This window comes from Rattus norvegicus, chromosome 2 (assembly GCF_021556685.1).
Source record: "Rattus norvegicus strain SHRSP/BbbUtx chromosome 2, alternate assembly SHRSP_T2T, whole genome shotgun sequence".
Classification (NCBI taxonomy): Eukaryota; Metazoa; Chordata; class Mammalia; order Rodentia; family Muridae; genus Rattus; species Rattus norvegicus.
In genome coordinates, this window is record NC_141535.1 from 232,768,604 (window position 1) to 232,789,992 (window position 21,389).

The following is a 21,389-nucleotide window of genomic DNA, read 5'->3' on the forward strand; positions in this document are numbered from 1 at the left end:
AGCAATGGCAGTTGGGATTCTTAAGGGCAATACAGACAGAACTGTAAGCTTTAGGAATGATGATTAACTGGAAACTGTGAGGGCTTTAATGACTGACCTCACTTATGAGCTATCATGTTAACTGTCATGCCATGCCAGTTCTGATAGACGACAAAAAATTTAGATCCAAAGGCTCATCAGGCACAACGTTGCATGTTCTGGATCATCATTAATTTTGTGTTAGTTTTCTGAGCTGAAGCTCAGGAATATTTCAAAAAGTATCAGGTGTTTTCTATATAGTTTTAGTAAAGTACCGCGAAATCTGGAGAAACTGAGCCTTTCTTCATTAGTGGTAGCTCTGACTGTTAGTCCCTGTAGACGTAGCCAGCCTTATTTTTCTAAGGAAACTGCAGACAAGCTTCCTTGAAGACTGCTAGAACATCAATTATCATAATCTATAAAGAATTATCTTCTAACGATGTTAAAAATAATCACAGCTGCCATCCTTCATTCATCTCTGTTCATTTAGTCAGCAGTAGATAAGGGCAGGGCATAGATATTTACTGACTTCTAGAAGAGGGGATAAATAATACATAAACTATAGGTAACAACAAGAGACAAATCAATTTCATGTAGCCACTGCAATTACGGAAGAATCCGAGATGTCCTTTTAAATGTCCACATGAATAAGACAGGAGAATGTCACTGAGATGTGCATTTTAATGGGTTTATATCTGGTCGAGCTAAATATCTTGGAGGTATTGATGTCTGATGAGAGAAAGGCTTGAAGTGGTGACCTCGTGAAGATCTTCACCCTTGTCTTATTCTTGTGTTTCAGTCTTGGCAGTGATTATTATCACCACAAAGTGGTAGACATATCCAATTCATGAAGGTCAGGAGAGTATGGGAGATAAACAATATTTGGAAGAATGACATGGCATTAAGAACTGCATATAGAATCTACTAAAGCAAACTTAAAAATATAAATATGTCTAGGTTCAAATGCCATCTAACAAACGCAATAGGCTCGATGTAGCCTAAGAACACTTCTGTTAGGAATATTTGACAGCTTGGTTTTAACAAAATACTTAGCTTCCAGTGGCTTTCGCTGGCTACTTTTAATCAGAGATTTTTAATAATGATATTGCCATGCTCCCCTCTTAACTGGAGCCTCGTACAAAATATTTGTGTTGTTACTTGTTTGAGAATAATCCAATGCAAAATGACTTTGTGATGCGACTATATCTTCATATTCTAAGTTAAAGAAATTAGCAATTCTCATATCCTATGCACTTAAATTTTAGGTTAACTTCAGGATTCTCAATTTAATGAGATACCAAATTACTGAAAACTTCCTCATGAACAGGAAAGGAACATTAAAGGAAAGGGGTAGAATCTTTGCTTGCCAGACAACATTGGAAAAAAAATGACAATGTTTTGTAATGGAGAAGATATCAAAATAATCTTTCTAAATACATGATCTTAAGTGGCCTAGTTGGCAGGTCATGGAAAAAAATGTCTAGAAGAAAGATCATGCTCATTTTAGTTGATCATAATGTGAGTTGATGATGAATGATGTTCTAGTAACCATGGTCTCTAACTGTGCATATGTCTAAGGCCCTAACCAGATGTTAGTTGTGCTGTCCTAAACACCCTGTTCTAGGTGTCGACAAAGTTCAAAGACCCTCCTAAAATTTCATGGGCCTGTGATGTCAGTAGCCAGTCATACTGGCAGTCAATGTGAGAACGGTTGAGAAGCATGCTTTAGCCAATCACAAAATAGCAGTTGTGAGCTATGAGACAATTAAGCAACCTCAAAAATTTGGAAGGACTTTCTCAAATACTAATTGGCAGCTTGGACTAATTAGTACATTTACTTTTGGTTTAGTCAAATACATAAAAGAGACTGATAGAGTTTAGGAATGAGAAAGAGAGGGGGAGGGGAGAGAAGGAAGGAAAAGAAGGAAAGAGAGAGAGAGAGAGGAAGGAAGGAAGGAAGAAAAAAAGGAAGAAAGAAAGAAAGAAAGAAAGGAAGAGAGAAAGAAAGAAAGAAAGAAAGAAAGAGACAAAGAAACAAAGAAACAAAGAAACAAAGAGAAAGAAAGGATAATTTGCATCTTTGAGTCCCTTATGGCCAGATTTTTTGTGTGTGAAATACATAACTGATGTGATCTTGTTTTAACTTGCTAGAGAAATGCCATTCTATATTCTTTCTGCTCACATATGAAAGAATGAATCTGCTATACTCGCCTGAATTATGCCTGAAAGTCATTTCGACTAAGTTTAGCTCTAGGGTGTCCTCATTCTGAAGTGAGTTTTTTGAAGTATTTTTCAAGTTAGGCCCTGAAAACACAAAAGTATTAAAACTCTGTGAGACCAGTGGTGAGCCTTATCAGAAAAGCTGGTTATGTAACATCATAAGGATTCTGTTCTTTCTCATTCCATCCTGAAAGTATCAGAGTATGAATTCAGAGGAAGCTACCCAAGGCAGGCCTGTGTCTGAGGATGGGATCAAAGAGATGCTGGCAAATGTTCCACTGTCAGAAAAACCTCCTGTCTCACAAGATAAAAGCTTGTCTATACAGAACATGGCTTCCATTTATTTCTGTTGTAACACCCAATACCCACCCTGCTCAAGTGTTATGAGGAAGTGGCTTGAACTGTTCATCTAACTTTAGAACTCAGTGATGATACAATGTATTCCTACTATGGAAATGTCACTGCTATAGTCCTCTGCTCTCCATGCAGGCCCCCCATGGAAGACTCTCAGACCCTGCTGACCCCTGTGGTGAGCTGTGGGCCTCCTGGAGCTCTGTTGACCCGTCCTGTCATCCTCACTCTGCATCACTGTGCAGACCCTAACACCGAGGACTGGAAGATCCAGCTCAAAAACCAGGCAGTGCAGGGACAGTGGGAGGTGAGTTGAATGTCTGTGGGAGAAACATGATACTCACTGTCCATCATTCAGAGGAGACCTTTATTTTCAAAGCAAAGCCGGGCATCCTTTAGCTCACACTCAAAATGAGAGACAGAAGACCAGTAACTACTTCCCTATCTCTTGACTGATGGGCACGAGAAAGCTGATTTTCAAAATCAGCTCACAGAATAAAAGAGACTCAAAAATCCCAGGGAACCCTCTGTTAGGAGTATAGGCACCAAAAGTTGGGAGAGGAGGAAAGGAGGGATCATCAGAACTTGCATCAGAACTTTTCACTTAGCATCTGTCTCTCAAGAATATCTTTATCAAATACATATGTAAATGATAGTATAAATATATATGTTTTAAAAATTACATATGCAAAATGTGAAGTTACAATATAATCACTTATGGTATTTTTAGCCAAAGAAATTACAAAGATACAAATGGAAGTTTAAAAGCTATAATATTTTAGGAAAACTGACTTAGCAGCAAAACACAGTATTGCGGGATTAACTACGTTTCTCCTTTCTACGAACATTGTCTACACTTGACCATATGAAAGAATCATTCCTTATTAGAGTACCTCAAGTCTAGGATTGAGTTTGGGGTTATGTCTTCAAATATATTTAGACAGATCTCACTTTAATATCATTTAATCTTCAACTATATTAAAACTACAACTAAACACACAAAGAATACCTAAAGTTCTAGCTTAAGTGTTTACAAGGTACTCTGCTAAGTGCCCTTTCCATCTCGGGGCCTAAATGATGGCGATGAAGATATAGGGGTGAACTAGGCAGTCCAGGAAAATACAAGGAACATTCTCATGTAAGCCCTTACAAGACACGTTTGGGCCATGATAGGCATGGTTGGTTGTCCTGAACTACACACCCAGGTCCTTCTGTCTCCAGTGTCATGAGGCCTAGAATAGCCTTAGAGGCCCTGAGCTGCTTTTCTCTTCCGTGTAAGACTCCTTTATATTTACTTCAAACTATGATTTCATTGGTTGTATTAAACTATGGCTCATTCTATGTCAGATGATGTCATAAGGCCTAGCCTATAAACCATTACCTGAGGTAGTGGTGAGCTCTCGCCTACTACATTTGTATCTTTATCCAGACCTGGAAACTAAGTTTCATTCACTAGTGTTTTTGAGTGGTTGGGAGTCACTATGAGTTAGACTCACCCGGTAAAAAGCATTGTAGAAGTGACTCGTGCTCTGTGGAGACAAAATGACCTAATTCAGAGATTGAATTGTGTTCATGACTGTGGTTTATCCCCCACACATCCTTCTCCATCCAAATTGCTTAGAAGTTGAGAGAGAACATAAAATTCAGAACCTCTACTTGTCTGCAGTAAACCACGGCTCTGCTGGCCTTGTGCCTGTCATCCCGTTGGCTGACCTCAGGGGAACTCAACTCATAACCAAGCCTTGTGCCTCATTAGCCTGGTCTTCAGCGTGTCTCTTCACCTTCCACCCTGACTACTGGAAGCTTCTGGAATGTTGACTCTTGACTGAATGACCTCCTTCTTTCTTAGTATGTAGGCTAAGCCATTTAGTTATATGGCAATAAATCAAAAATCATCACTTCTACTTATTTGGTTCTGAATACTTTTACATCTAAAATAAATGAACTGTTTTATGGATAGCATAAGAAAATTAGCAGGGACATATGTAAAATGCAGTATGTCCTTGCCACGTCTCTCCTTGCGGAGATTCTGAGAGCTGAGGTTATTTAGGTGAAATAATACCATTCTGAGAAATTATTGTAGTATGAATTTTGGAAGAGAAAGTACAGCACAATACAGTATCTTAATTCCTCTAATTTTAAATGTGGATTCTTGGGGAAAGGTTGATATGCTAGGTTGGTATGTCAACAATTTATACTTTTAGATTCAATAAGACATTGAAAGATTAAAACACCAAATTTTCAGAAGCGCCGAGTGAGCTCAGGTATCCTAAAATAAAAGGGATAATTTATTATTATCTTTTGGCTTTTCATGTAGATCCCAGGATACTTATGTCAAGCGTTACATCCGTGTATAGACAGTGATGGAAAGAGCTGATGCTGGAGAATGAAAATAGGTACCACAAACCTTAAGAACGATGAGCTAGAACTCAGGGACATATTTCCATTTTATCTCCCACCATCCATGGTGGCTGGCCTGTGTCTTTGTTAGCCTAACCACGTTCCCTTCCCCATCATCCCCAGGATGTTGTGGTTGTTGGAGAGGAAAACTTCACAACCCCCTGTTACATTCAGCTGGATGCAGAGGCTTGCCATATTCTCACGGAGAACCTCAGTACCTATGCCCTGGTTGGGCAGTCCACCACCAAAGCAGCTGCCAAGCGTCTGAAGCTGGCCATCTTTGGGCCCCTCTGCTGCTCTTCCCTGGAGTATAGCATCAGAGTCTACTGCCTGGATGACACACAGGATGCCCTGAAGGTAAGTGTTTCCCATCCACCCAACCGTCTTCACCCTGACCTGGAAGCAAAGGTTTGGAGTGACCTTACGCACCTGGTAGTGGCTCTGGGCAGGTGTGCAAACACATGCATAGGGTCCCAGAGGAAGCAGTTATACAAACGGATATATCTCAGAGGCCATGCTGATAAATAAGCCGTTTTCTCTGTGCTAATTCCTCCCAAGGGCTACTTTTGTTTACTTTACTTTAGCTCTTTTAATGAAAAATGTAGAAGAATTTGGCAACGGAGCCCATGGATGGTAAATAATCTGCTTCCATGTTTATCTCAGCTGTGTTCTTCCTATAAAAGAAATTGGCATAATTGCTCACACTGTATGTTCCTCTTGTGTGCTACTTCATTTATATGCTCTCCCATTCTTTTTACGAGGGCTGTGAGGGAGAGGGTTAGCATTTGACAACAGGCTGCTGCTTTGCAGAATAAATGAGCTTAATTCCTGGTGTGATTATTGCCATTCGTTTTATCCCATTTGAAGCTTCAAGGGATATAATAAGTGCCTTTGAAGAAGTTATGATCTAGAAGGAGGAATAAAGTAAATGTGCCAGGGTTGAGGAGATAAGCCAGAACATGATGAATGTCACAGCTGAGATGCAACATTCTGTGAGAGTTCAGGCAGAGCAACTACACGGTATTTTAAGAAAATCGGAACAAGAGCTAATGTTTAAGTCTTGTTATAATGAAAGGTTTTAAGCATCGTTGATAGGAAAAAAGCATTAAAGATGCCTAGATATGTGGGACAGGCTGAAGACGCATAAAAGTGAACCAGAATTGATGCCTTTATGCAGATGTATTACAAGCTGAAGATAACATCTTCACGTAAGATGGAGCTTAGCTATAAGAGATAGTGTGTGGGGAGTACAGTGGTTTAAACAGAAGAAAGGCATGATTGGAAATTCACACTAGACCCACGAGTCTGTCTTCAGTGGACAGAGTCAACTTAATAAGAAGATGTGGCATAGCTGTGATGATACCAGAGGAAAGAGAAGAAGGAAACAGAGATACGAGGTCCTCAGCAAGCAGCATGGTGACTCACTCAGCTAGAGGATAGAAGATCAAATTTCTATACCCAACAGTGGCAAATCTAGGAAGCCCAGTGTGAGGGTGTCAGCGGGGTTGGGCTCCAGTAAGGACTTCTTCCAGGTTTCAGACAGCCAGTCTCTTGCTGAGTCTTAATGAAGTAGAGATGATCAGGAAAGTGTGGAAGCCCTTTTATAATAACATCTCTCTCATTCAGAAGAGTCTTACCTCATCATATAATTATCTTCCAAAAAACCAGTCTCTTAAACCTCTCACCCTGTGGATGTGCTCACACAAACATTTCTTGTCAATAGTAATTTTACTTATGGACTATTGAGTTAGGGGTATAAATCTGGCACCTAAAGATATCCAAGGGACAATTATATATATATGTGTGTGTGTGTGTGTGTGTGTGTGTGTGTGTGTGTGTGTGTGTGTGTGTGTGTGTATATGTGTGTGTGTGTATGTATATATATATGTGTGTGTGTATATATGTATATATATGTATATGTGTGTGTGTGTATGTGTCTTTATCCCTGTCAAACAGTCTCTGTTCTCCTCCCTCCTTTGATCCTCCTTAACCTTTCAAACTATTCTTTTAAGGCATTTTCCTATAAAATAAACTTCTTCAAATTACACATGTCAGATTATGCAGTATTTGTCTCATTCTTTGATAACATACTACATTCCATAAATATGTGTTATGTGATATAACAGTTATAAAATAATATATGCTTTTCAAACAAATATATATGGTGTTGATTTTCTGAACAGACAACAGATCCCAACATATAGATCCAAGCATCAATGATATCAAGCTGATATTTGTCCACTGCACTAAGAAGGAAAAATATCCAAAGACAAGAGTGGACGAATGACTATTACTGAGTGCTTCTATCTGCAAGTCAAAATTCTACATATTTTTTATTAACTCATTCAATCTTTACAATAACTCAAGAAAGTATTGTTATTCTACTTAACAGATGTGGACTCCAAAGATCAGGAAAGTTTAAGCGGCTCTAGGTCACACAGCAATGTTGTAGAGAAAGCAAGCCTCGGGTGTGAGCAGTTAACTACAGTTGGTCTATGGAACTAACTTGAATGTATAGCCAGAGAGGAACTAAGGAGACGTTGCCATGATATGGGAGCAGGAAAGCCAGCCAGTAAAAGGAAATTAGAGTAGCAGGGGAGGGAAATAAGAGTAAAAGGAGACAAGAAAACCAAGGGAAGAACATGTTTGACTGTCAGGATATTTCGTTCTGCAGTTTTTATCCAGGGAATTATTTTGGATTGTGAAAAAATGGAAGTTACAGCTCAGGGATCCTGGGAAGCCACCTCAAAGATTGTGGTAAGGGAGAAATGAACAGCCATAGGCAACTGCAGTTTTCCTGGTGGATATGGCCAGCAAGGTTTCCAGGAAAAGGAAAGAGACTTTGGTGGTCATTGCATATATTCTGAGCTTGTTGGGTTTCCTGATGTGGAAGTAAATGATCTGAGTGTGGCCCTGTGTAAGGCTTCAGGTTTTTTCCTTTATCCTCCTTGCAGCTCTGTGGAACACTTCTAAGGCACCAGCAGAATACAAATCATGCTAGAGCTAAATTCTTCCTAAAAGAAAAAAAACTGTAATTTTTGGAGAGCCATGGGGTCTGATTAAAGTGAATCTTCTGAACAATTCCATGAAAAAAATTACTGCAAGAAGCACACAGACATTGATGGTATCTGAAATATTTCATGCACATAACTCATATTCTGACATAACAATACTCAGAATCTGCCTTCCCAATAGACACAAAAATTATGAAAAAATGTTATACTTTAAAAAAGAACACACATTTGAGTATGCTAATTATAGAACTGGGATAGAAATGGTCAGTGCAAAAGAAGACCAGTGAGTTGCTCTCAGCCACGAAAGCAGCCCAAGAGCAGCTTGGATCATGGACGGTGCTTTCCAGACACACATTTATAAATGCTCAGCATGTGGGGATCCAGCACTTAGCTGGAAAGAAATGTGAATTATGGATGAGGCATTCTTGTACCTCTTGGCCCTTTAATGATGCAGGAAAACCAAAATCTTGGTAATAAGTAAACGGTCTACTCAACACTCCAAAGAGACAGTTCAGTCATGTCTCGACTACCTTACCCATACACAAAGAGGAACCTGGAGGCTCATTAGCTCAAAAGGGCCCTCCAGTAAAAAGCATACCTTCTTGGCACACTTCCTGCTACTTCTCACTGCAGATCCGGCATCTCCATGCTCATCCTGTAGTCTTTGGATTTCCAATCTCCTTCCATCACCCTTCCCAGTCCTTCTTTCGCCTTTCCTTTTCATTTCCATTCCCAGTAATTCTTACTTAGTAATTCTTCATCTTCACACATGTATGAAACCCACTTGGGTTTCAGAGATCTGTTCCAGAGTCCTTCTACAAAGGCTCTGATCTACATTGGCTGGGACTTGGAGTTTTACCACAATGCTTTTTGCATATTGTACAGTCACTTAAGGACTATTACCTTAAACATGTTTGCACATCTTTGTGTGAGTCCATTAAGGACACACATTATGCATCCTCAAGTCATCCATTCCCCCATTCCTTCACTTACTCAGCTAAGCCACTACTGGATCGTCCAGACAGCTCCTCCAGCACCCACAGAGAAGCCCCATTCTCCTAATTCACCACGAGGCTGAGAAAGTAAGCTCTACTCATTCCTGCACTCCATACCAGCTCTGGGATATGGTATGGATTTTTCTCATTCTTGTTCATTACCCACTATATTTTCTTAAGTGCAGATCTCTGCTTCTACCAGCCCAGCAGGGCCTGTTTTTTTTGTCTTTTTTTTCAACTTATTTTACTCTGAGTAGTCCCTCAAATTCAATGTTACCCCCATATTTGCCATTCTAGGTACATGTTATTTTAGTCTTCTTCCCACTCATGGCATTCATCCATCCATGTAGATGTGTTCATATTCTAGTCTTAGCAGTAACTTCTTCTTTGTCAGGATCTCCAATCTGAGCCTGTGTCCTAGGGTAAGACTAAAATCCCATAAGCATCCATCTCTGTCACAATGAAGCTGCCACTTGCTTTTAGAAGAAGCTTCCTCAACCTTCCCTAGTCTCCTGATCTAAAAATCCTCTTCTCTCTTTATCCATCTCCATAGAGAACTCATCTCAAACATATTCTCCCATTGAGCTGCATCAAGCTACACTGATTCACATCGCCAATGATGCATACAAATTTACAAATTCTCTACTTTTTGTTCGGGCTCATTTCCATTTAAACGCATAAGAATCCCAAGAAGACTAATCTAAGCCGTGCCTGTCCTGCTCCCCTTGTCCTTTTATTGATCTCTTCCTAATACATCATTTTTCACACAGTAGTTGTTCGATTTGGAACTTCTTCTCCATGTCCTAATCAAAACACAGTCATCTGCATTACTAACAGTGATCTTGCCTCTCTATGGATACTCTACAAACTTGGTCCATATGCCTCCTTGTCTTTGGTGTAATCTCTTCTCTCTAAATCTGGGCACTGAGGGGAAGGAGATCTTCTTCCTGCTTTATGCTTAAAGTTACCTCCTTATCACAGACACTGGCAACCTATTATTGAGTCTCCAAGGACTTGATCATCTCATAAAGTTGCAGCTGGATGTAGGGGGTCTTTTTGGATTGTGGAAAAATGGAAGCGTAAGTCTATGGTGGGGGTCCAAAGGAGTGCTCATTTTCCAAGAATACAAGTTAGTAGAAATACAAGTTGCAAGTTATTAGAAAAGGTGGTGGCCTGAACATACCAAGACTATTGGTTTTTACTTATTAAAAATCAATTCTGGGTATATCAAAAATATTTTTAAATTTAGTGATATTATTATGGGTATGGCTAGACAAAGAAAAGGAAGCTCCCTATCAGTCAGGCTCAAGAAGCTCTGAAACATCCTTTCATCTTTCTACCTACCTCTTTGAGTTCAGCAGCTTTTGTAACAATTTTCCTGAGTTTTGTTAAGCCCTGGAGCAAAAATGGTCACCTGAAACTTAAAAGCTTCACTTAGCAATTTGGAAGCACTGATGTAGAATCAGAATGCCAGCAGTGACTGCTGGGGTAAAAGTCAAGGCTGACAGAAGACAGCAGGTATCTTTTATATACCGTTCAGGAAGCTTTCTTCCTGTGCACACGCATGAAGGGCAGGTGGGAGCAAAGCTGAGGTTGAGTTCACACAAGGAGATAAAGATGCTGGAAACTGTGAGAATAGTCTGGAATAAACTCAAATAGAGAGGTCAAGTATATTGAAAAGATGGAGTTTGAAGTATCACTAAGTCGCCTTTTTTTCTCCTCCTCCTTGGGTAATTAAAGTAATAAAAATTATGTTTTCCTTTCATTATTTGCAAAGCCTTAAATCCTAATATAAATAGACTAGAAATTAATAGAGAACAAGGTTATATTTGGAATAAGTCTTAAAACTCCCAGAGAGAAAAATACATTTATGTAGAAATAAGTAATTCTGCTACACTATTAACCACTCCTCTTTATAATAAAGACCCTCAATAAATGTTGAAATCTGAAACTTGAAAAAAAAGTTATTTGCATTCATGCTATATGCATGTTTATTGAGTTTCTAAAAGACATATTTGTGACCCAGACCATATCATATACATCACCACAATCTGGTTTTCTCTTCAGAGTCTCTGGGTACAGAGAAAGCTCTCCCTTAGATAAATCTAATTCTCAAATATCCTAACATAGGCTGCAGGAGAGACCAGTAACCCTATGAAAGCGAGATACATAAAGAAAGGAATAAAACACTGAAAGTAGGAAAAACAAAAATGGTTTAGATGATGCTCATTTGCCAGTGGTGTGATACCCTCCTGGGCTGAGCATGCTGGGAATGTGTTAAAGGAGTAGGTGGCTTCATTTGCATCCAGCCACCTGTTGTCGATTGCACTGTTGTCCATCTGCTACTGCCTCATGGTAAGCAGCAGGTGACTTCAAAACTATCTTGTGTGTTAAACTGTCAGGGTCCTGGTTTCTGACGTTAATCTATCCATGCATGTTACACATGTATCAAATAAAACCAAAAAAAAAAAAATATGCTATAGGTTCCAGTGATTGTGTCTACCTCGAGGACCCCTGGAAGATTCAAGAACAACGTTTTGGAATTAGGCACAAAATTAGGACTAGATTCTATTAATCTTTCTACATGGGCATTGAGACTATTATGGTATTTTAAAATGTGATAAATCAACAAAGATGTTAAATTTATCTAGTTTTAGGATGTTTCTTCTTCGGTGCAGTCTAGCTGGTCAGATGTTGTCATAGGGATCCGTATGGTTCTCAGAATTAGTCGTCTTCTCATGAGATGTGGAATCAGCCCTATCCTCTATCGTGCAAACGACCTGCTTGATGAATTGACTTTCGTATGGGGGCCTAGGAAAGGAAAAGTTGTGCTAATCATAACAATACTTCTCTGAGAATACCTGTAAGCTACTGTTATGAATACATAAATGTATAAATATCGTCCACATCCAAAGAACTTCACCAATATGACCATGTTCCTTCTTGACAGGGCAGACATAAAATAATAGTGGGTGTTTTATAGTGTAAAGAACTTCCCTTACCTGTGGTCAGTAGGTATTATGAGGATGGAAGGGCGATGGGGCAGATGTTTCATTGTTGGATACAAAGACCGAAGAAGGAACCATGAGAAGGAAGGCAAGCAGCCTGGAAAGTCTAAGAAATAAAAAGAAAGTAAACTCCCCTCCCTGGAAGTCTCCAGAAGAGAAGGCTGCCCTCATATACTTTAACTGCACATATTAATGCTTGGTTTGGTCTGATGGCCTATATAGCACAAGACAGTAAATTTGTATTATCCTCAATTTTTGGTAATTGCTTATGGAATTTGAATGATAATATGTTAAATGGCAAACAGAAGTTCAACATGAACTCACATGTACTAGAGTGATCTGAAAGTTCCCATTCCATGATACTGTGTGAGACACCCTTGCTTACATTAGAAGAATACCTAGGGGAGACAAGTGACACGGCCTCTCTGTTGAACGGGACCCTTGGCACATTGCTTTGAGAGCATCACAAACTTCATTGACCAGGCAGGCTGTAAATAGCAGCTCAGCCCAAGCATCTGTGGCAGTGGCAGCTGCTGGAACAGCAGGCAGAGCCCTGGAAACGAAGGGACTTTGACGGGGAATGTTCGCACATGGTCACTGGCGTCTAGCCTTATTATTATTATTAAGAATGAAGGCGGGCAGACAGGCTTGGGGAAGGGCAGAGCACCCCAGTGTGAACACAGGAAAGGAAAGTAGCAGCATGAGGTGACATTGACCTGAGCAGGTGGAAGAGGCTGGCTGACTGTCAGCTATTCCCTATTGCCCAGCTCAGCAGCCAGAGGCCTGAAGGCCAGAGGCGGGGACAGCAGGCACAGGGCTGAGAGCTGCCTGCTGAAGAGCTGGCAGGGAACAGGAGAGAGGGACTGCTGCTCTTTTTGGCCTCTGCTTTAGTAGAGTGCAGGCACACTGCTGTGACGGGGGCTATGAAAATAACCATGGTAGCAGAAAGAAACTTCTCATTTCCAAATGACCAGGGCATGTTTCAACACAGGAATAAAGACTAGATAAAAACATGACAGGTTTCACTAAATCTGAAGGCAGATTCAGTACAGACAGTCAACACAATCACCGAAAGCTGGTCTGAAGTTTAATGCGCTTAGAGTACTGAACATGTGCTAAGTTGTTCTTACATAATAGAGTTCTGTGAAGATAGTGCCCTAGCAAAGCCCTGGACTGGGTCAGCACCAAGGACAGAGCAAAGGGAAGGTCCTAGCTCCATAAGCTAAGGCAAGCACAAACTAGAGGAGGCTGGCTTCTGTGACCTTCATGTCTTTGCGGCTCAGTGATTTCTCTATAGTAGCTCCTTACCACTAGTGGATCTGGTACTCATGATCCAGCTCCTTAGCAGAAGTAAATGGAACCCATTCACATTTCTGTTGGAAATAACGTACACAGAAATAGTCTTTGTTTTTTTTAAAGTACAGAGACAGTTCCAAGTCTGAAAGTAGACAAGCGAAACAACGAGGTGGTTTTGTCTCCTACCTACCTCCTCTTTCATGATCAGTGGACTATAAGAAACTGAAATTTAACCAGGAATCCTAATTGGGAGGCTCCTCTGGAGGGAAGTTTGCCCATGGTTGGAAGGCCTATTAGGAAGGAAGAGGTGGCCAATCCCACATGGCTGGACAGTCCTGAAAAACGAGACTTTCTGGTGGTATAGAAAGAATGTAAGAGCCATAGGCTCTCAGCTATGCCTCCATTTCCCTTCCTCCGCTGGGCCCAGTGTGGATATATCTTACTATCTGAGAGCCTGTGAGAGCCCGGAGCACAGACCAGAGCTGCTTTATTTTTCCACATAGGCCTTTAAAGGAGCTTGGATTTATGATGCCTCTTAAGTGGCCTAGGCTAATGGCTTGGCATGGACAGTGCCTTGGTTTAATTGGTTATTGCGCAAGGTGCTTGTTTCTGTGGTGGAATTCCATGTTGCTGCCTTTGCTGCAGTCTTTCACAGGATTTCAGAATCGATTCAGCCCTCTTGTGGAAGCAGATGCCTCAGCAAGTAGCTTCTCAGGTCTCAGGGAGACATGTGTGCCCCCATGAAGAGATGGGATAGAGATCTGGGTCCATCACTCTTACTTCACACTCGAGATAGTTTTCAAACTAAAACAAGAGGAAGATACAGTTTATCAGAGTATCCAATAGCTTCACACAGGACATTAGAAGAGAGTCTGGCTGCCAATAAGAAAGACAACCCCAACAAAGAAGGTGACCTTTATATTTCTAAGCACAAACAACCTAGATGATCCTAATGTTTATTATTACATTTATTTCCAAGGTCACGACATTTTGTTAAATCTTCCTAAATCTTTTGACCTTTGGTTATTATTCTCCATCAAGGTATATGAAATAACCTAACCTTTGTGACTCAACAACATTCTGTCAAAACACTGTTTTAGAGAGGATCTCCTTTCATCCTGGTTACAGGTTCACATGGTCTCTGTACCATACAGAACAGAAGCAGTGGGCCAAGCCACACACTTCCTAGCATAAGGCACACATCTCAATGACACTGAGTGACTGTTTTCAAGAAGGCCAGGAGAAGAAAGCATTTAGCTGTAAACTCATGTTTCGCTGATGAGCGTGTCAGTTATTTTTAATTTCATCATTGTATCCATATCACATGTTTTAATCAAAGTTTCATGGAGGAAAACTCGAGGAAAACAAGTTTGTTATGTACAAGTCACCATGTATTTTTCAGTTGAAATAGCCATAGCACATCTCAGATTAGAACACTGAACACTAGAAATATGGGAACTAAGCTTGACTAGTGTCTTAGTTAGGGTGTTATTGTTGTGAACAGACACCATAACCAATGTAAGTTTTATAAAGGACATTTAATTGGGATGCTTACAGGTTCAGATGTTCAGCCCATTATCATCAAGGTCAGTGCATGGCAGCATTCAGGCAGGCATGATGCAGAAGGAACTCAGAGTTTTATATCTTCATCGGAAGGGAGCCAGGAACAGACTGAGCATCCTCAGGAGCTAGGAAGAGGATCTTCAAGCCCACCCTCACAGTGACACACACTTCCTCTAACAAGGCCATACGTTCTAATAGTGCCACTCCCTGGGCCAAGCATATGCTGGCCATCACAACTAGCACATCCTGTGGATTGCTCCCTCTTCTGACACAAAAGTTACAGGTGGGATCCGCTGAGCATGACTAGTCATTTTGACTCACAGGTGCATTTACATGATTTTGTTACCAAGGAGTTCTACTTACTCAGTGAAATATTTTATTTGTGCTTGAGTATCTTTAGTGCTTTGGTTGGTGGTTGTTGTGGTTTTTATTTTATTTATTTTTTTGAGACAGGGACTGCATATGTCACTCTAGTGTCCTGGAACTCACTATGTAGATCAGGCTGGCCTTGAACTCAAAAAGATCCATTTGGCTCTGCCCCCCAAGAGGGCTGGTTAAAGGTGTATGCCACCACATCCAGCCAGTGCTTTGGTTCTTGTCTCCTGTAATTTATGGTCTTTTTTGTCAACTTGAATATTCTAATTGTAGTAACACTAGTCGCTATTTTTCAGGGAAAAAACTGTTTTAAATTTGAGTAATAATCCTGAGCTAATTCCTTACACTGATATTGTCATAAGAACAGCTGCTTATACCACCCACCTTTAAGACAGAGAAAAAGTTCATACAGCCTAAGCCCAGGGCCCTATTGGCCAACAAAAGACAACATTAGTACTTCACATTTATTAATCTCAGCTTATACCTTTGATTTTATAACATAACAGTGACATATTAGTGTGCTAATACGAGTTTTTAATTTGAGATAAATAATTAATTTGAGATAAATTTAATTTTAATAAATTAAAATAAAACTCATAATCAGGCATGTATTGGTAGATGATACATCCTATTGCTAGAAATGTTCAAGAGGTCATGTTCCAGCTCTGCACAGCAGCCTATTATGGGCCTCATGGTTGATGAAGAAATAAAGAGGAGAGAGAGAGAGAGAGAGAGAGAGAGAGAGAGAGAGAGAGAGAGAGAGAGAGAGAGAGAATGAATGAGAATATTCTCTGTCCCCACTGCTACTAAGTGGTACTTTGTTGTTTGTTTTTCTCTCTCTTTGAAAGGGGCTCCCCAAACCACTATAGGCTCAATCTTCACGAGAGAAAACTCCCTAGCATGACTTCTGAGAAATTAAATACTGAGCCTTATTCTTGGACTGATTCCAACCCAGACTTTGCTTTCAAAATTTCTTGACATCAAGGTCATGGCCAATAGGCAGCTAAGATTTCATTAGGTTGCCCATCCTGCCAAGTAAACTGATAATGATAAGATGCTGTCTTCTGGCATTCTATGTTGACTGTAGGGATGGGGTGTGCATTCTACATTGTTGGGTACAATTACCTCCCAGAATACAATGCATCTTCTTTCAGACATCCCAGGGAGATAATTTGGATGTAATGAAGATCTATAGTAATCAGATAATTACTATCGATTGCTCTTTAGATGTCTTGATGAGGTAATTAGGACATTCTGGAAAGAAGCTAGAACTGATTGATTGGCATGACTGTAATCGCAAAGATTTCTAATTATGTTTCTTTTCTTCTAATGGCTTATAAACAAACATCATTTTAGCTTTAGAATCTGTCAGGTGCCAGGTTCACTGGGAACATCGGCTTTCTCTATTATGCTAACTAGACACTGAACATGATCAACATAAGCTCATTATGTGTTCCTGCTGAATCAGAAGCAACGGCAATTAACCCTCACATCTCTGCCCTGTTCCACAGGCTGACAGAAGATTCTTGTCAGTGAATGGGGTGTGCAGTGTTAGGGAGGGTGTCTACGTGTGATAGTGCCTGGCTAGATCTGTAGGTCCTACTGGGAGGCCCTGGGGTCTGCTGAGGTAAGCATAGCAGACTTAGGGCATAGTGACACAGCATCTGTGTCAAGGTGGCTAGCTGGCTGCTCAGCTCCTGTCACAAGTAATAGCTACTCATCAGCAACCACGGAGGAGAGCAGGTCAATACCATCAGACATCTGGACCACACAGTCATCTGTGCCAGAGGGATCTTGCCTCACGGTTTCCATAAGACACTAATTAGAGTACTCCCTATCTGAGATTATGTTCCCCATTATCCTAGTATTTCTTATGCCTCAAAGGACCTTTCAGCAGTTGGGGATGGAAGCTAAGAACCCAGGTAGCAGCAGTTTCACTGAGCTCTTCGCATCTTATTCATGATGTTGTTGAGCTCAGTAGTGACTACATGGCCAGAGAGTGGCAGAGTATTCACTCAACAAATGCAAAGCGCATACTTCTCTGGATATCTTGCAGTATGGATTCAACATGTCCCATGGGGTTCCTCTGTATTTCATACCTTGGTTTTTCTTGAGTGCATGCAGATAGCATTCTGAATGGATGCCTCTATTCTTGGGTTTCCCCTTGTTTGCTGAAATATCACCACCAAAGACAACCATATTTTGCTTTATGCTGTTTGCAATTATGGTTATTTCCCTGAATCCCCACTTTCAAAAGGTCATGAATTATACAATAGTTTAATCGTTAAAACTTTGGTAGCATGAGAGAAGTACAAAAGAGGTTCATTTCATGCTTTGATATTGATAACTTACAGTAAGCTGCTGTTTGGATAATCTCAGCTGTAGTTGGAAATGCTTCATTAAGTCCCATTAAGCAGCTCGAAGAATGGAAGTGAATATAGACTCTGTCTTCCTGTAACATCTTTATACTATAAATGAAGGATGGAGTGGGGTTTCTTCACCTAGAATTTTCGAGAGATGGGGAAGCCTTTTCAAAATCTAATCTGGGTAGCTGTTTGGTTCAGAAACTTTTGATTTCAATCTTCATTATCTGTATGCAAATATATATATATACATATATATATATATATAATTTTAGGCTCAGTTGATAAAGTTCTAGCCATGAAATCCAAGAACCTATGTTACAAAAAAAAATGTTGGGTATGATAGCACATGCTTGTATTTCCAATACCAGGGAGACAAGAGTCAACCTTTGAGGTCGCTTGCCTAGCCTATTTGAAGACATCCAAGCTAATGAGAAACCCTATCTCTGAACAAAGGTGGACCTCAAATGAATGTCACTCAAGGTTTTCCTTTGTGCATATGCACACACACATGAAGTTTGAGTAACTATGACTTAGGTATTTTATACATTTCTGTACATAAATAAGCCGTGAGAGACTAAACTGAATGTCTAAAATAACCCATATTTTTGATGGTGGTTGTTTGGCTTTAACAAATGTAACAAAGAAGTCATCTTTTAATTATCAGCCCCTTTCACTTTCTTATCGGCTTACTTTTATCAATATTTTTTCTTGTATTCATATCTCTGTCCGTTCTCAATGTCAGTCTCTTCTTCTTGCAAACTGCAAAAAACAAATTGCTTAGTTTTCTCACATGTGGTGTGATGCAAATTCCACAGGCTACTCACCAATGCATCTTAAGACTGCCCAAGATGGTCAGGATTTCATAGTAAAGGCCTCAGACCTGCAGGTGGTTGTTTTCACGGCATTGGGCAAGTACAGTGCTCTATCCAACAGACATGGCAAAGAAACGTGTCTACTTGATGAGAAGTCTGATGGAAATTAGGCAGTTCTATCAATAATATACCTTGCTTTGGAATGTGTCATTGTAGGAAGTTCTACAACTGGAAAGGCAAATGGGAGGACAGCTCCTAGAAGAACCCAAGGCTCTTCATTTTAAAGGCAGCATCCACAACCTGCGCCTCTCAATTCATGACATCACCCATTCCCTCTGGAAGAGCAAATTGCTGGCTAAGTATCAGGTGAGGCTACCAAGAGACACTAACTACGGAGAGGGATATAAGACAGATGATTGGGATGTTATAGTCATAGATGTCTCCTTTCTTGGAGACATTGCCAATGACTCCTGTGTCAACACTTATTTCTCCAAAACGGTATGGGCCCAGGGTTTGGAAAAATGCCCAATCAACCTACTTAAAGGAATGGTTTTTAAAGTATTCTTCTTATAATAACTGTACTACTGTTGTTTTAGTAAGTTAGTTTTCAACATTCACTGCATTAATAGGAACAGCGTCAAGGGCATCCAAGGGAGGCGATGGGACACTGCTACTTGATCTGACATGCATTGTTTTTCCATCTTGCTACCTCGCATAGTCCCTGGACTTTGCAGGGACCGTGGTTTGTTGGCTGTCATGGTACGTCAGTGAAAGGCACTGTTACTCACTGGTTCTGGATTTGGCACCAGAACCTTAACCTAAACAGCGTATTCATTCATGGGTCTTTTCCTTGGCTTAATTACCACAAGCATATAGGATTGGTTCTGTACAGTAATTTCAACAGTGACTAGTGAGTATCTTGTATGGGCTTCATGCCTCTCTGACTAAGGGCTGTTCTGTGAGTACTGATTTCCAACTGGAGTGAACTATAGCTGCCCCTGCCCTGGGCAAAGGCAGGGTAAAGGCATGAAAAGATATGGGTCATCACAACATCCTGTGCTAGCTTTGCTCTTCTCTAATACATCACACCAGGGATTCCTTTTAAGGAGAAATGATAGACTGTGCAAGATTTCCTTTAAGGTCTTTCTAAGCTTTCTAATCATCTCATCAACGATGGTTGCTTTTCCAAATGAGAGGCAGATACACTGGTTCAGTGTGGTTTCTAGAGTTGATTCCATGGGTTCCAGTCACCACCAATCAACTTCCTCACTGTTCTCTAGTAGCTGTTACTTAACCTCTCTGAATCTCTGTTTTCTTGTGTGAAGGGAGGTGAGACCATATTTGCACAGAGAGCAATCATGAAGTTTGATGAGGTGGAAAACTGAAAAGCTTCAGTATTTAATGGATACACTCAGCAGCTCTTGTTTATGGTTACCACCCCATGTCTTCCAGGAAATTCCATTTTACCACATCTGGAGTGGCTCTCAAAGAAACCTCCACTGTACCTTCACTCTGGAAAGACTCAGCCTAAACACAGTAGAGCTGGTTTGCAAACTCTGTGTGCGGCAGGTTGAAGGAGAAGGGCAGATCTTCCAGCTCAACTGTACTGTGTCAGAGGTAAGACACTCTTATGATCCTGGAGAGGATCTTGGGAAAGAATGGTTAGGGGTGGGCAAATCTTTTTCTGTGTAAGTAACACAGAAGACTTCCTGAGCTGTTCTTATGTTCTTAATGCAATGGGGAGAGGAATTGTTTTGCAAAACTAAGTTTTCATATGCCATCCATTTAAGATTCATACTGTAACGTATAAAAAGACATCTGAGAAAAAGACATGACAGTAAATCCTGGTAATCCCCAACACTACTGAAAATTGCTTCAAATAAATCCAAGGCTAGCTTAGCTTAAGTTGTGAGTTGTGGGCCAGCTGTGGCCACATAGTGAGACCACATTTTCACACACTGTGAGAGAAACACAATTAAGATCTGAACTCCAAGTGCAAGATTTTAGTAGCATGCACACAGCACTTGCCACCAGCATCCTTCATCTGCTTGCTTCTCTCTCACAGGGACTTCTGTCATTTTGTCACAGTCATGTGCTACTGAGTAGAATGAAGAAAAGGAAGGGTGCCTGTTACCCCACTTTGTTCCCATATTGAAAGGAGAAACTTTTAGGCTTCCTTTCTTTCTCTAACCTCCAAATATCAGAGAAGGTGTCCTTCACCCCAGAGTGGGACATACTCCAGGAATAGAAGAAAAGTCCATACTCTCCATAGTGGTCAGTTTTTCTTTGTCTGCTATGATTTTCTCACACACGCAGCTGGTCATTTTTAAACATTCATATTCCAGCAGTAACAATAGTTGCTGTTATTTCAAACCTCGCTGTAAGGAAATAGGAGGTACCCATGACCTTCTCTGTCCTCTTTGGATGCAAAGACTATGGTTTGAAAAGCGGTAAGCCTTCATGTTGGAAGAACAAAGGAGGATGAATAAGCCATTTGCTCCGAAGGCTGCCCCTTGAGGCCCCTTGGAACCCAGCTCCATGCTGCTGTGCGAGCTACAAAGCCTATGAACACTACTACAGCCAGCAGAGTATGATTTAAAACACTTTTTTTTTTTGTCTTCTGCTTGGAGATGACTGCAATGTCAGTCTGTCTGGCCTGTCTTGTGCCACATGTCCTATTTAAAGATGGTCTCCCTTAGCAAAGGAGGCAGAGGTGGGTGGGGTGGGGAGAGCGTGTGAGCTTATTGAAGCTCCAATCTTCTTTCCCACAGCCTGTGAGGCGAGGTCATCCTCTCCTCCTGTAGTTTCATGAGACTTCTGACTCATAAACAACTTTAGTCACAGACCTCGGTGACATTCATAAGGAATGATCTCTGTGTCAGGGTGCCATGGCAACCGCCAGGCCTTTGGATGCACAGCCCTATCTCCCAGGCACACAGCACCACCCCTGCTGGCTTCGGAGGGTGCTTTC

The 21,389-nt window shown here is 40.7% G+C and overlaps 1 protein-coding gene across 2 annotated transcripts in view; it reads left to right on the forward strand.

Annotated features, from left to right (window-relative positions):
- The window catches only part of Unc5c (unc-5 netrin receptor C), a 372,474-nt gene that overhangs the window by 335,887 nt on the left and 15,198 nt on the right, over positions 1–21,389 (forward strand). For both annotated transcript variants that reach the window (NM_001415084.1, NM_199407.2), the window contains 4 exon segments: positions 2,728–2,896; positions 5,113–5,346; positions 18,635–18,784; positions 19,871–20,035. In NM_001415084.1, the coding sequence (NP_001402013.1) occupies positions 2,728–2,896; positions 5,113–5,346; positions 18,635–18,784; positions 19,871–20,035 (718 nt within the window).